Below are 16,545 nucleotides of genomic sequence, written 5' to 3'. Positions count from 1 at the left end.
ACTAAAATTTAAGGATTAAATTTTTATTTCAATAAAAGTTCAAAGTTGAATTTTAACTTTTTTTTTTTTTTGAAAAATCAAATTTGAATCTCGAAATCAATAATAGAACTACACCAATTTAGGTGTTTAATTTTGTGTGAATGCGCACTTATTACAATTATTATTTTTTCTATTATTGAGTAATTCGCGCTCATTATTGATTCTTGTACGTTAATTAGCTTGAATTGATTATTGTGTAATATTTTATTTTAATTTAGATGTCCAAATCCACACATACGCAATCAAATTAATTATTCCCTTGAAAATTGCATTCCGTGTCAACAAAAATTATTCCACGTCATCACCTAACTTTATAATTTGTTGAAATGCCGATATTCCATATGGATAATTGGTTACATCAAACCGAGAAATTAATTAATTCTCGTTTTGAAATAAGGATATGGATGATGGCATATATTCCTTTTTTTCTTTTAATTTCTTTTTAGTACTTATAAGATCGACCAAAAAAATATTAATTTTATTTCTTAGTTCAACAACATTTTAATTAAAAGTACTTACTTTATATTAGTTAAATTATGCTCTAATATAAATGTTTTGTTTTTCCGTACAAAATGTTCTCTACCTTATATTGATATTAAAACTATTAATTTTATTTGCATAATGTAATTTTGAAAGATCTAATTGAGATAGTTTGTATAAATATTATGACAATAATCTATTTTCTAAAAAACTGATATTCATAAAAACCGACAAAACAACCCAACAACTTAACGGATGGATAATACAAAAGGAGGAAATAACTCTCCCAAAGGAAAAAAAAATTCAGATGAAGAAGCCAAAACTTATCTATACTGTGTAAGATTGAATTGTAATCTAAGTGGATTTTTTTTATTGATTTAATCAAAATTTATTTTGCAAAATTAGTACAATAAAGGAAAATTCATGATAAACATAAACCAACTAATTTTTCTTAGATAAAAAAAGTCATTAAACCAAGTAATTAAAAAAGGATAGCACATTGCATGTAGTATAATAGACTGATAAATTATCAAGCATTTTATAAAGTATTGATGGACAATGGTCTTTATTGTAAATAAAATACAGATATGTATAATAAATAATTAAAACACACAATTTGATTGAAGAACGGAAGATGATTGTGTTTGAAAATTACGTGAGACCTATTACTTTTACCGTTACGGATATTATTGTAATGATATGAGAATTATGAATTTGTCACCGTAACAGTAAGGTAAATGTGACAACTTCGTAGGTTTAAGTAAGCGCGATAAAAAACAATTTAGTTACGTTTGTGATTCAGGTCCATTACAACTGATACATCAATAGAATTCTATAATGATTAGACCAATTTTAAAAGCTATTTTATAATAAGATTTGGAATATTACAATATGATCTCAAAATGGATAAGAACAATTAATATCACCTTAATGGTATGATTCTAATAATAAAAGTCAATCAGAGTATAGTGAGTGTGAGTCACTGCATAAAACATCAATTATCATCCCAAAGACAATCGATGGAATACTGCCTGAGTTGTTTAACACCAAAAAAAAGAGAGACAAATAAAAAAAATGGTTATTAATTGTTACGAATTACAACCCAACTTACCATAAGACGAAAAACCACCTTGTTTTTTTCTAAAAACAAGAAACAAAAATTTCCCTCTCGATGAAGAAATTTGAAAAGGAAAATGGGCTCATAGAACTAAAATGGTTTCAAGTGATTGGGTAATAAGAACAATAAGCCAAAAAAAAGGCAAAAGTTGGGGATACAGGAAGAGATGAGTTGTCTTATGGGCCATGTCTGATTGTAGCTCATTTTGAAAACTTTGCCTAAGCCAACTCACATGGCTTAGCCAACTCTGTTTCCTTTTATAGACGATAAACATGGGAGGAACATGACATGTAATGTTGCACACAATCATATAGAAACGAATTGATCCAACCTGTAATGAAGGTTAAACAGAGGTTTCTAATTATTCATTTTTGTAATTGTTTCCAATTAAATGATGAATAAGCACACCTGCTGCAACGCTGACGTTTAAGCTCTCCACAGCCATAAAAGATTGGAACTCATCCACCAAGCACACGTTTGATGGTTGTGTCGTTTCGATGTCATTTTCCTTATCTATTGTTACTTCAACTGGAATATTCCCAGGGATTCTAACGAGCTGTGAGCAGGATCTCTCCACCAAGGGCCTCAAACCAGTGCCTTCACTGCCCAAGACAAGAATCGTCGGTGCACCGGGGGCTATCTCATTCAAAGCAATGGATTTCGAAGAAACCGAAGCTCCAAGGACTCTCCAACCATTTTCAGCTGAAGATGTTAAGAATTGCATCATGTTTTTACAGTATCTAAGCTCCATTAACTCGAGTGAACCAGCACTTGCTTTACTAACAACACCACTTAATGGAGCTGAATTCTTTGCACACAAAACAACCCCTGATGCACCGAAGAAATAAGCTGATCTTATTATTGCCCCCAAGTTTTGTGGATCTGTAACTTCGTCCAAAGCCAACCAAAGTGAGTCTTTGTCTTCTTCAAGTAAGACAGGATCCAATTCTTTTATTTTTACCATCTCCAAGGGAGAAGCATCTAGCACAAGACCTTGATGGGGGCGGTTATCAGAAATCATATTGAGATCATGCTTCGATATTTCCTTGATAGTTAATGCATTCTTTTCAGCTAACCTAAGAACTTTCTCAAACCCTTTCTTGTCCTTCTTCTTCTTATTGTTATTGTTCAAGTCAATCCCTTCTTGCATATACAATGCATAGAACTCTCTTCTTCCCGCTGACAAAGCAGCCAAAACTGGTCCAATCCCATAAACCCCTTCACCAATCATTTTAGGCAGAGTGGATTCAGAAGCTTCCCTCCATGTTTTTCTACCCCAGCTTTCTTGTTTATTCCATCTCTGAAATTCAGGTCTCTCAGGCGCAGCTCTTTCATCCACCATTCCCTTAAATCTACTTTTAATCTTATCCCATCTGGGATCAGCAATGGCTTCTGTTTCTTCATCTTCAACTTCTTCATAACTTCCCCCTCTTTCGATATCATCGTTTTGCTGCTCTTCATTGTCCACTATTGTCCTCCTACTTTCTCTTCTTTCATCTGCAGACTTGATACCTTGTCTAGCAAATTTCTCAGCAGAAACCTCCCAAGTAGAACGGTTAGCACTTCCAATTGGTGCTTTGCCATTTCTCTTTTCCGGTTCATCCCGAGACGATCGATTTCCCTTTTCTCCAGATGTCTTTGTTGAATAGTCCCAGGAAGACCTCATCCTATCTGATCTAGAATCTGATTCCTTCCAAGACGATCGGGACGATCGGTCCCCTCCCTTCCTTTTTGTTGATTTATCCGACCATTTTGCCTTCTCAAGACTGTTAGCTGCAGCTAACCAAGGAAGCTTGTTCCCAGATAACACTCCTTCATCCTTAAGAGGATAGGAACTCAGAAAACGTCGAGATTTCTTCGAGGAAAAGGATCTCAAAGAACTCCCAATGCTCAAAGCCGATGAGTTCAATTGGGGGCTTACTAAATCCCTAATTTCTGGAAAACAATGGCGACCACGAATTGAAAGCTTCATAAGGTTCACCAGAGAGAGATTAATATGAAAGCTTGAACATGACCCAGATGAGGAAAGTGAGCAAGTGAGCCAACTAGGGTTTATTGCGGGTTTTGGACGTGTCCCCGTATTTAAAATTTGGAAGTTTGAGGAAGTAAATGATTTGTAGCATCTGGATCCTGAAGAAACTCTCATGGGCATGAGGAAATGCGCGTCTCTGTTAAAGAAACAGCTGCATTGAATGAATACAATTCTAGAAGTTTACCATAGCCAGGAGCTTAATTTGAAAGCATAAAACGATGATTCAGTAGAAGAAAGACAAGAATTGAAATGTAAGAGTTGGAGAACGAGCGGTGAATACCTTATCTGCGGTTAATTGATCGCCGGATGTCCGCCGTCGCACAGTTTGGAGATGAAATTCGGCGGTGGCTTGATAGGGTTGCGCGTTGCAGAGGCAGAGACTGAGGAGTAGAGAAGGATGTTGGAGGAGTGCACAACGACGTCGTTTCAAGATTTCAAATGATATGGGACCACAGACAAAAAATGATGGGGAGATTTTAAGTTAGAATCAAATATAAGCTAGATTATAATAAATATCCTCCTATTTCAATTTTATATAAAATACTCCTAAACTTTTAAAAGTTTTAAAATATCAATTTTGATTAAAGAATATTTATGCTATTAGTGGAAAAAACAAAATGATGAAATGGACATTAAAAACGTTAAAAATTTGATAAATGACATGTGACATATTTAATTTGATTAGAGTTTGTTGTTTCAAAAATACCCGAAATAAAATGTTTTGGTTTCAAAAATGCCCATGCTTATCAAGACCCACATTTCAAAAATTGGGTTTGAGATTAAAAACAAATTCCATCATTTTTTCTTTTCCTTTTTTTTTTTTTTTAAGGAGACGACATTAGGATTTATAAAATGCGAAAACTCTTCATAACACAACGAAGAAGAAAACTTTAACAACATTAGCCAAGATTGACTCACGATTCGCGAAGACTTCATTGAAGGTATTGCTCTTTCATCGAAGAAGACGCTAATCAAGGTTAAAAAATATATAAAATAAAAATTACTTTTGGTCCTTAAATTTTAATCAAAGGAACAATTTAGTCCTTAAACTTTAGTATGTAATAATTAATTAGTCATTGTACTTTCAAAATTGTAACAATTTAGTCCCTAACGTAAAAAAATAATAAAAAAATAGATGTTAACTTTTAATATTTTATGATGCAAAGTTTGTATTTTATAAAAATATTAAGTTAATTTAACGGTTTATTTATGCCTCAAATCTCATTAAACTTTGACGTTATTTTCTACAATAAAAACTAAATCGTTAGAATTTTAGAGTTTAAGGACTAGATTGTCATATAGTAAAATTTATGGACTAAATTGTTATGAAATTAAAAGTATAGGGATTAAATCGTTACAAACCAAAGTCATGGACTAAATTGTTACTTATACGAAAGTTTAGGTACTAAAAAATATTTTATTTTCTTCGTTGTTGTAGTTGGGTGACATATTGGTTATTAAATTGGTTATTTATTTATTAATATTATTTTTTTGTGTGTGTTTGTTTAATGTAAATTAAAAAAGAAAAAAGAAAAAAAAAATCCAATACTTTGGTTGTGGTTACAAATATTGAATGGAAATGCGTGTATAAATGTATAGGTAGAGCATGCAAGGAATGAGGATGTTAATGTGTAAGCACATATATGAAGATGATGAAGCTATTTGGGACTAAATATATAACGGGGAGGATGATGTGGATGATATCATTTTTCTGATAGTGAGGAGGACTTAAATGATGAGGTTGAACCCTCGGAAGAAAAGAGTAATGAACTTGAAAAGGCTTCTAACAACGAGAAAAACTTAAATAGAAAATTGTCTCTTATGTATTATGTATTTCCTAGGAAAAAAGGTTCAAATCCAATTCCTTTTTGTCTTTAGATTACTTTGTGACAACGTTCTATAAACTTGACTGTGAAGTATAAATTGTTTTTTACCAAGTGCTTCAATTGAAATTTTGATCATTGGCAAAGGAGCAAAGTTGCCCATAAGAGAAAAATTGAATAAGAAAGTTAGTAGCCTTCCTTTTTTGCCAATTTGGGATAACAACCAAATAACATGTTCGATTCTCAATAACCCATAAACTTTGAACAAGCTATCAAGTAAATGATAGATGTAGTTGCCACTTTTGTAAACATTAGATCTTATGAAGTTTTGTGTACATGAAGAACGGGATCTATTTTTGTATACATGTACATTGTAATAAGAGATAACATATTTTATATCTAATCTTTTAGGAAAGATCACAACTTGATGACAGATGTAACTTGTGGTAACATTATGTTTTCTATCATTTAGCAAGGTTCAAATCCAATTCCTTTTTTGTCTTTAGATTACTTTGTGACAACGTTCTATAAATTTGACAGTGAAACACAAGTTGTCTTCTATCAAGAGCTTCAACTAAAATTTTGATCACTAGCAAAGGAGAAAAATTGCCCACAAGAGCAAAATTGAAGAAAAAAGTAGCCTTCCTTTGTTGCCAATTTGGGATAACAATCGAATAACGTATTTGATTCACAATAATCCAGAAACTTTGAACAAGATATCAAGTAAATGGTAGATATAGTTGCCCACTTCTCTAAACATTAGACTTTATGAAGTTTTGTGTACATGAAGAATGTGGTATTTTTGTATACTTGTGCATTGTAATAGGAGATAATATATTTTATATCTAATCTTTTAGGAAAGACCACAACTTGATGACGATATAACTTTTGTTTGATGAAAATTCAAATTTGGGATGACCATTCAAGCTTGCTCTATACCTAGTAACTGCTTGATATTTAGTCCATTTGAAATTATTGGAGCTCATAATGTATAGGTTTATAAATTTTTAAAGTATAAAAAAAAATTGTCGACATCGATATATCAAATTTTTTTAAAAAAAATAATGTAATTTAATTAAATATTGACAAAAATAGGGTGGGTCACTAAGTAATGGCAAATTTAGGGTTGTCCAATCGTATACTACGTACACGATTTAGCCTACATTATAAGCCACATCCACATTTTGAGTCTATATCGTAACCCTTGTCCATGTTTTGAGGCTAAATCGTGTACGGAGTACATGATTTAAGTGACATGCAAGCCAAAAAACCACCCATCTGACAAAAATTCACCCAATTGCCCATCCATGTGCAAAATCGTGGATGTTGTCCATGGTTTTGTAGTCTTTTTGTCGTCACTTAAATCATATTTGAGGGTTTTTCTGGTATTTTAGGAGAAAAACTTAGAGAATCTAATTTTAGAGAGTTTGATTTTAGAAGTAAAAATTTATTTTTCTTTGCCCCTTTTGTAGGGATTTTTTTATTCATCTCCACGATATGATTTTAGAGAATTTTGAGAGTTTTTGAAAGATTTTCTAGTATTTTAGTCATCATATTCGATATGTAATACATATATAATATTTCAATCCCTCCCTATTTCTTTTTTATTCTTTTTCTGTGTTTTGTTTCAAGGAGAAGTTAAGAGAACTTAGCTTTTGTCTTCTTCATCGTGTAATTCTAAATCAATGAAATCTTGAATGTCTTCCACAGTTGATGTATGTGAAACACCAAACCACTACAATTGACTGTGTGTCTCTTCTTCTTCCTCTCTCTTCAAAAATTTAAAATTGTGACGAATGTTTTTTTTTTTTTTTGTCTATGAATCATCGAGAGAGAAAAGACAACAATATGCATAAGATTGTGAATTTACTTTGATTTGCATAAGAAGAAAACTTAAAGTTTTAGCTGCAAGTTTTCTTCTTTGATCTCCATAAGTAAAAACAATAATTTTGTAAAGTGATTTGGTAAATAAAATACACTTCTAAGAAAGGGAGATATAAAATATGTGACATTACTATAAATCTACACGTGTTTGACTTGTGAAGGGAGTGAATTTAAGAGGGAGGTAAAATAAAGGATGGTTATTATTTTATGAATATTTAAAAAAAAAAAAAAAGAGAGAGAACTCGTGTACCAGGTAAAAAAAACAGAGAGATAACACGAGTTCCACGAGTTTCTTACCTATTTTTGTCGGTATTTTTGACATCTTACCTTAAACTACAAATTTGTTGTTTTTTCAATACTATTAAAATCGTTTTTTTTCATAACTACCCTAAATTTGTTATTTCTTTTTAAAAATACAAATTCTTGACTCTAACCCCGATATATTCATCTATATATCCATTAAATTGAAAATTTGATATCAATATAAATATCGACGTCAATATTTAATGCTTAGTTAGAATCTATTTGGTTGTTAAAATGTTATTTTGAAATTAGCAAGGGTATTTCAGAAACCAAAACTTTTCAGTAAGGGTATTTTTTAAACCAAAACCTTTTAGTACGAGGTATTTTTTAAATAATTTCAAACTTTAATCAAATCAGACATGTCATATGCCACATGTCAATTTTTAACACCCACTTCATCATCTGTTTTCTCCAACAATAAGGGTCTTTTTGAATCAAATTTGAAAGATTAAGGGTATGTTTGAGACTTTTGAAAGTTTAGGGGTATTTTTTACACAAAAGTCGAAGTTCATGAGTATTTAATATAACTTAGTCTAAAATATATCATTTTAAATGAGAATAGTTGCATACTATAAAGTATTTACTATTTAGAGGTTTGATTTATCTTCTCTCATATTATATATTTTTTATTTTATTTTTTACTTTTATTTTCAATAACATTTTTTAAGTTTGATATTCGATGAATTTTTCCATTTTTTCTATTTATCTTTTTCTCTTAAGCTTTTTATATCTTAATTAATACTTTGTTCATGTATCCTAGGTAAACCCCAAATTTTTTTTATTATTTAATTAAATTTAAGTCCTCCTAGTTATGAGTTAAGGATGTGTATTAATATCAATGGAAAAATAAAGTTAAATATAGAGAATGACGCGTCTGAAATGTAAGAGAAGGAAAATGTTCTAAGCGTTTTTTATTATATGCGTTCAAGTTATAACCTAGTCGACACGTTAAGAGTTAAGAATAACACTTGTAAGCCGAAAAAGGGCAAGAAAATATGTTAAATGTGGAATGCAACGTTATCAGGTGAAGTAGGAACATGTTAAGACCTAGATAGAGGAGAAAGTTCCATGTGTTGGAATTGGTAGAGCCATGCAGCCAGCTTGGTTGAATGATGCGGCCAGAGGCCTAAGGAGTGGGTGTTGTGGCTAAGTATAGCAAGTGGTATGTAGGGTATATGCGACCAACTTTGTATACCATTGCTGAGGCTAAACTAACAAAGGATGTGGCGAACGATCGTGCGCTAAATGGAGAAGTCTTGGATGGCTACAAGACCGTGCGATCAAGCTTAAGTTGAGAAATTAAACTTAATTAAGGAGAAAGTAAGCCAGGTGACAACTTTACAGATGTCAATAAAGCAATAAGCTTGCCAGGTGGCAATTAATTAAGAAAATTCTCTATGCAAACCCAAGTATAGATAGGCTTAACCAAGAAGGAGACTGTTCTGCCAAAATTATTCCAATGCCTAAGTGAGTGAATGTTGTTGCCACCTGAAGACTTTGGAAGTTGAAGAACTCTTGGCTAATTAAAGGAGAATTTAAGGGATTTCTGATCGAATATGGGGAAAATGATGCTCAAAAACTAAGGTAAGCAAAGGTTAAGATGTTTATAAGCATTTTCTTTAAAAGAAGTTTAGTTAAACGAATACTGAAATTAAAGTATGAAATCTGGAAGTTTGAATTTGGAAATGTGTTGTGGATGAATAAGCAGGCAGCTGCATACGAAGAACAAGCAAGCAGCTAACTCAGTGATGTTATGCGCTAACACATGCAACATAGCCAATTCACAATGAAGGCAATCTGAGTACATTGCATAGTGGATGTACGCCGCATAAACTGAGAAGTATTTCAACGTTTACCGAGCACCTTGAGAAAGGATTCCTAATTATTAGTCAAGTTAAAAGGTAGGATTGCTAAAGATACTTGATGCATTAAGGATGGTTTTGATATGTCGAACTTAGTTATGATGCGATGACTATTAGTATGTTGTAAAGATAAGCTATGCGTTAAGCTCAAAAGGGAGTTAAGTATACTGACCAATGGACCTTTCCTTTTCAGGGCAAACGTAAATAGGAGAGGCGTACGATCCCTTAGATAAGTAGCTTAAGACAGTGAGTGACAAGTCTTAATAAATGTTTTCTAGCGTAAGTTTTATGAATGATTCCCAACGCATAGACATTTTATATGAGAATATTATACCATGATTTTCGTCAATGCATGCCTTGAAATGAATGTTGATCGCATGATCATTTTTTTTAAATGATGAAATTATTTAAGAGTTTAACATGCATTTTCCAATAAGCCCATGCCATGTTTTATGATGAAATCAATCAAGTATATTCCATGTTTTACAAGGCACTATGTGTTAATATGAAACCATTAGGTATGATTATTTCAAATATGCATATTGTGTATATGTTCTTAAATATTTAAATGTTTGTGCCTTGTACAAACCCTACTCCAATGTTGGTGTTGAAGGTATGGTAAGTTACGCAGATTACAATGATGTTAGGGATCCTTGACACTGAAGGTATGGCAAGGTGGTTAGAATCTAATCTAACTCTACATGCATATATGACTATGTTATCGACGTTGATGAGATTGAGCAAAAGGGCTCTCCCACATGTTCAGGCAGTGAAGTAGTGGAGTTTCATAAAGATGCTAATAAATTATTTCAGGGTTTTTACATGATGTAATTTTATGATGTCAGTTCTCTTTTTAAAAACTTTGACTATGATTTCATAAATGTTTCTTGATAAGCATGTTTTTGTTAACTATGATTTAAGTATGTTTTACATGGCCACTCACTGGGCTTTCCAACTCATTCTTTTAAAATGTTTTCCTCCTCAGGTAGCGGTTGACGTTCCGAGGCCTAAGAATTCTGCCAATTAGTCACTTCTCAGACCCTCTGGAAGATTGCTGTTTGGGTGCCTTATAATGTTTTGTTATTGGTTCTTATGTTCATGTCAGGGGGTGAGAAAACAGAGCGAAGTTTGTATTGTATTTAAGTTTGGTTTAGTAATCTATTAAGTATGTTGATGTTGATATTGATGGTTTGCAGTAAATTATATGTTTAGCGTTGATGCTGAAATTATGTGTTGGGTTCTAGAGAATTATAAATTGCTAATCTGGTTCAACAAGTGCTAAAGCTACATATTTCTAAGAGTATGTTGGACAGTAGTTGTCATAAGAGGATTGTCAATTAGTGTCTTTACATCTCTTCTCAGATTAAGACGGTAATCTGGGAAAGGGTGTGACATCCTAGGTTTCATGTATACTAGCAAAAAAAGAATCTTTAAAAACGATGTGGTGCTTGGCTCAACATACTCTAAGACAATCAGATATAGTTAATGTCGAGTTAAGAATCCATTTTCAATCAACATGATGACTTCACCACTTTCTAGCTCAACATCAATTATTATTTGATAGGTTTTAAATATAATAATAATTAAAATGGAGGAGAAGATAGAGATACAAAGTTTTAATAATTTTTTAAAATTATTATTATCATTATAATTGCTTTTATCTTTTAAAATCCACATACTATTAGTCGAGAGGCTAAAATAAATTATTTTAAATATTGAGGATTTAATTGTTCAAGTGTGAAACATAGGAACTAATTTAACACATAAATCTAATGAACAAAAATGTAAATTCCTCAAATTCTTTTTTTCCACAAATTCTTTTTTTCCAAAAGAATCGTGTGTAAGTTGTGGAGTGAACTTAGAAGGACTCATGAGCCATGACAAGCTCCAGTCCAATGAGGCCCAAAGACTAGGGAGGCAAATAGAATATTTTTGGTAATTTGAAAGAAATGAGCCCTTTTCGTATCCGTACTTGAAAAGTAATCAAGGAAGATATACAACTTCTCAAGTTAATATATTGAATTGAAATAAATAAGGTCCCGTTTGGTAATCATTTGATTTTTTGTTTTTTGTTTTTTGAAAACTAAACCTATATCATCCATATTTTATACTATGATTTACATTTTTTTTCTTAAGTATAATGGTTGAATTCTTAGCCAAATTCCTAAAACAAAAACAACTTTTTGAAAGCTACTTTTTTTAGTTCTCAAAATTTGGCTTGGTTTTTTAAATCATTGATGTAAAGTGAATAACAAAGGAAGAAATTTGGATGTAGAAGTAGTGTCCATAGGCTTGATTTTAAAAAACAAAAACAAAAAACAAAATATTATCAGCGTTGTTAGTTTGAAAAATATTTTCTACTTGTAAGTATTGTATGTGTAATTGCACTGTCTGCCAGACATTGATCTTCTTTATTCATTTTTTAGTCACCCAACATATGAAAATGATCAAGGTTTCTTCATTAAAAAAATTAATTACAATAAGAAAAACAACATTTGGAATATAAAAAAGTTAGCATCTACTAAGAGAAGAAAAATAACATAAAGATGAAAAAAAACATTAAATCTAGATATTTTCAATGTCAAATGAAATACTTAATGTTCCATCAATTCTATTGTTTTTCTCTTCAGGAGATTTAAAGAAGTCTGCCACATCCAAAATTTTCATATGGGATGGGAAATACGTCATTATCCTAGTATGAAAAATTTGTTTCCACAATTTTCTCTTTTTCCTTCAGGGAAGCTTGATAAAGATCAACTAAGTGTTTTGTACGACAGATATGTGACCAATGCCCAGCATTCTGCATCAGAAGGATCTATTTTCAACACTTTTTAAACTCTTATCATATGGGGCTTTTCCTTTGTGACACTTCGAGTGGTTCTTTTGAAATTTGAATGATTAGAACGACCACCATGGAAATAATAATTATTTCTTCCCCAACCACGATCATAACCTCGACCACGACCACAATCTCAACCACGATTATTATTAAAATTCACAGCGTTCAATTCAAGGAACGGTGTCGTTTCGGTTGATCGAGATTCATGATTTTTTTTTTATCAATAACTCGTTATTTTATTCAGCCACGAGAAGACATGAAATTAATCCAAAATACTGTTTAAAATCTTTTTCTCGATATTGTTGCTGCAGGAGCATATATTCGAGACATAAAATGTAGAAAATGTCTTCTTTAACATATCAGTGTTGGGGTTTATGCCTTAAATCTCGTAGGGTCCTGTAGTTTGTAAACACCTGTATGAACAAATATTTGTGATGTAATAATATGAGATATTTTATTCACTACAGTCTATGAAATATAAGATATTTTAGTTGCATTAACCATAAACCAATAAACTAAGATCCCTGGTTGTCGTTGTAACTTAATCATGTATATGACGACATACAAGTGAATCATACTTTAAGTGATAACCTAAATGGTCTGTAGTATATGGATAAAAGAGAAAAACCTTATCCTTGTGACATTACGAGTGTGGCCTGTTTTGTAGATGTTACAAGTGTTGAAGTGCTACAAATGTCTGATTCTGACTATTCATGTATTAGACATGTGAGCGGGGATGCTCTATACAAAGGAGTTTGTATAAGACCAAACCACAAAATATTTAGTCTCGTTATATAACGTCGTTCATGACAGAGACTTTCATTTGACTAGGAGGACCATAGGTAACATGACCTTAATCTTGAGTGAGTTAGGAAATTCTTCCTATGAGTGCGGTCATTTAATTTGTATGGGTGCGAGTGGCCAGATCACTGACTCAGACCCACCACTTTGGGGATTCGTTTGATTGGGGAGCTGGGAACTCAGCTACACAAGACGGAATTCACCTTTTCTCCAAAGCAAGGGTAAGTAATAAATTGCTCCCTTAAGGGTTGATTACGGGGCTTGAATAATGTGGCGCCACACCTTCTATTGGCTCGAGAAAGGTTTACTCATAGTAGGACTATGAAGTATTGTTCATTAGAGAGATCGGTAGTACTTAAGAAGTTAGATGTAATTATAGGGCAAAATGGTAAATTAGCCCGACTGTACTTACGAGCGATTTGTGAAGGATCATCATACTATTGATTGGTTATATTCAATGGACACATAAATATATTTGTAGCGCGAAAAGTGCAGTTGTCGGTCTTTAGTGGAGTGTCCGACAATTAACAGATGGTGGATATCATTAAAGAGTTTAGTCATTATTTACGTACCGTTGGAGCTTCAAGCTACAGGTTCATAAGGTTCCCTTGGTAGCTCAATTGATTCATGTTGAGAATCAGTTTTTTGGGTTAGTTTGAATGTTCAAATTAACAAGAGGGAATTTGATTATATATTATATAATTCAATTAATTCAATTATCTGTGATATAATTGATTTGATGTATTAGATACGTTAATTGGAGGAATTAATGTTACATGCCATAAAGGAGAAAAAGAACTATGGTTTATATATTGCATGAGATGTGATATTAAAACTATAGGTTATGACTATATTATTTATTTATAATTAAATCAATTATGGGATAATTGGTTTCAGTTTTTTCTCCTAATAACCAACTTAGTGGGAAGTTGTGATCAGTTATGGTAACTGATGGATAAAATGAAAATTGTTTTCATTTTTTTTTTCATAATCGAATGATAATCGAACACACATTAACCAAATAACTATACTTATTTGAGAGAGTAAACGATCGTGCATAGAGTTTCGTTCAATCAACATAAGTAATTTTCTCTCTGCCTAATAACAATTTTGAAATGATTTTAAATAATGCGAAGTTGTAATTACTTATTGATTTGAAATCCTGTAACCTTAAGTGCATCCACTTATAACGAGTTTTAGGAAAAATAATTGTTTTTTTTATGATCATATTTCTCTTTCAAATTTTTCCATGAGATACGGGGATATTTTATTGTAAGATACTCCATTTTCAATCCCTCAAGAGATGATGATGAAGGAAAATCATAACTTTTGCTTTGTCCTGACTGAATATTGTATTTCCTTCTTTAATAGTCTTTCCAAGATTTATAGCATCCAAGTGGATTTCGGCATCAAGCACCCATGACAAATAATTATTATCGTTAATACAAAGATGAAAAATTCTAATTTTGTGAGATTTTTCATGACAACACTATCATAAAGTATTGTATTTATGTTAGAAATCTAATAGATATTAAATATGTAAAATAACATTAAATTTATTAATTATAACGAAGAGGAAAAAACCAACGTACTTTTATGACCTATCTTAAGCGGAAAAAACAACAGGTACATGTTATGAATTTGAGGAGCACAACGGGAACATAGATGCCAATAAAATATAATATTAAAATAAATATAATATAATATAAATATATGGAATAAATAAATAATTAAATATAAACATAATATATATAAATATATAAAATAAAATAAATAAATAAAGTAAATAAAATAATAAATTACAGATTCCTCCAATTTCTCCAAACTTTTTAGAATTTGTCTAATATGTGTCTTTCAAAACCTACCAATTGTCACTATTTATAGGCAATTTGGCAAGTAGGAGAGAGACTATATAGACACTAATAATGAGTATTTACGACACACATGACAACACTTTGAAAAAATGAGAACATGACATATGGTCAATGAACACTAAGCATGAACATTTAATGGACGTCTATTTTTCGTAATATTTATAATCAAAATCAAAATCTGCCGACTATAATTAATGTTAAGTAATTTCCGGGTAGTTTAATATACCTTTTTTTAAAAAAAATCCGACCCGAACCTCCATTAACCAAAGCGAAAAAAAACCTATTTCCCATTTTCAGCCGACTTTGTCTCTGCAAACCTCCGCCCACAGAAACAAACGCAAAAACCTTCCGATCAGACCTTCCATGGGAACGCCGGAGACTTCTCGGGAGCCTTGTCCAGATCGGATCCTCGACGACATCGGCGGCGCCTTCGGCATGGGCGCTGTCGGTGGTTCCGCCTTCCATTTTCTCAAAGGCATCTACAGTTCTCCTAAAGGCGCTCGTCTTCTTGGTGGTTCTCAAGCCGTCCGAATGAACGCGCCTCGTATCGGCGGAAGCTTTGCCGTATGGGGTGGCTTGTTCTCCACCTTCGATTGCTCCATGGTCTACCTCCGCCAGAAGGAAGATCCATGGAACTCGATCATTGCCGGTGCTGCTACTGGCGGCTTCCTCCAGATGCGTCAGGGCTTCGGCGCCTCCGCCCGTTCGGCTTTGTTCGGTGGTGTTCTGTTGGCTTTGATTGAGGGAGCCGGGATCATGCTGAACAAGGTTCTTAGTCAACCGCAGAACGCTCCTATTATGATCGACGACGCCGGTGCTATGGCCGGTGTTCCTGGTTATCCTGTGGACCAGATTCCGGGTCTAACGCCACCGGAAACTTCGTCTGCAAGTCCGGGATCTTCAGGTGCAGGTTCGGGGTCGTGGTTCGGAGGATGGTTCGGTGGTGGACAGAAAAAGGATTCAGAGGCAAATCGTGGGGACGGCGAAACGAAGATTTTGGAGAGCTTTGATTCACCGCCGGTGCCAAATTTCGAGTTCAAGTAAATATTCTTTAATTCTGAGATTTGATTTGTTAGGGAAAGTGTAGAATTGGAATTTTATGATTCATGCTGACTTGAAATTGCAATGGGCAAGTGTTCTTTCATTGTTGTTGTCCTGAAATAGTGATTTGTAACAATAAGATTTAGAACACAACATTCAATCAATTGAACATCATTTACCAAGTTAACTGGGAGGATAACAAAGAAAGAAGCCTAGTTTGAGAATTGCATGATTTCCCCTTTTTTCTTTTGAAAACTATTTTGAAGATTAAGTGAATGAATGTCACCAGTTTATAGAGTCACAGACCATCAAGTATTCTGAGAAAGGAAACTAAACAATGAACTCTTGTTAATTGAATTAGAATAGTTCTTTGAAACATCCACCCTGGCTTAGTGGTAACAGACGACCTTGATAAAGAGCTTAGAATTCATAGGTTCAATCCATAGTGAC

The 16,545-nt window shown here is 32.8% G+C and overlaps 2 protein-coding genes across 3 annotated transcripts; one reads left to right on the top strand and one right to left on the bottom strand.

Moving 5' to 3' along the window:
* Window positions 1–1,577: 1,577 nt before the first annotated feature.
* On the bottom strand, window positions 1,578–4,125 carry LOC120071698. 2 transcript variants are annotated; one of them, XM_039024080.1, is made up of 2 exons: window positions 3,949–4,125; window positions 1,578–3,819 (listed from the first exon to the last, which is right to left on the bottom strand). In XM_039024080.1, exon 2 carries the CDS (start codon window positions 3,786–3,788, stop codon window positions 1,998–2,000), a length of 1,791 nt encoding a protein of 596 aa, XP_038880008.1. In that variant the 5' UTR covers window positions 3,789–3,819; window positions 3,949–4,125; the 3' UTR covers window positions 1,578–1,997. The 2 variants fall into 2 exon arrangements, with proteins under 2 accessions (XP_038880008.1, XP_038880007.1); XM_039024079.1 differs by having other exon boundaries at window positions 1,578–3,804.
* An 11,161-nt stretch (window positions 4,126–15,286) lies between these two features.
* Window positions 15,287–16,319, top strand: LOC120070793 (mitochondrial import inner membrane translocase subunit TIM17-2-like). The gene has a single exon (XM_039022679.1). It carries the CDS (start codon window positions 15,418–15,420, stop codon window positions 16,096–16,098), a length of 681 nt encoding a protein of 226 aa, XP_038878607.1. The 5' UTR covers window positions 15,287–15,417; the 3' UTR covers window positions 16,099–16,319.
* The last annotated feature ends 226 nt before the right edge of the window (window positions 16,320–16,545 follow it).

This window comes from Benincasa hispida, chromosome 2 (assembly GCF_009727055.1).
Source record: "Benincasa hispida cultivar B227 chromosome 2, ASM972705v1, whole genome shotgun sequence".
NCBI lineage: Eukaryota > Viridiplantae > Streptophyta > Magnoliopsida > Cucurbitales > Cucurbitaceae > Benincasa > Benincasa hispida.
This window is presented reverse-complemented; position numbering and strand designations above follow the sequence as displayed.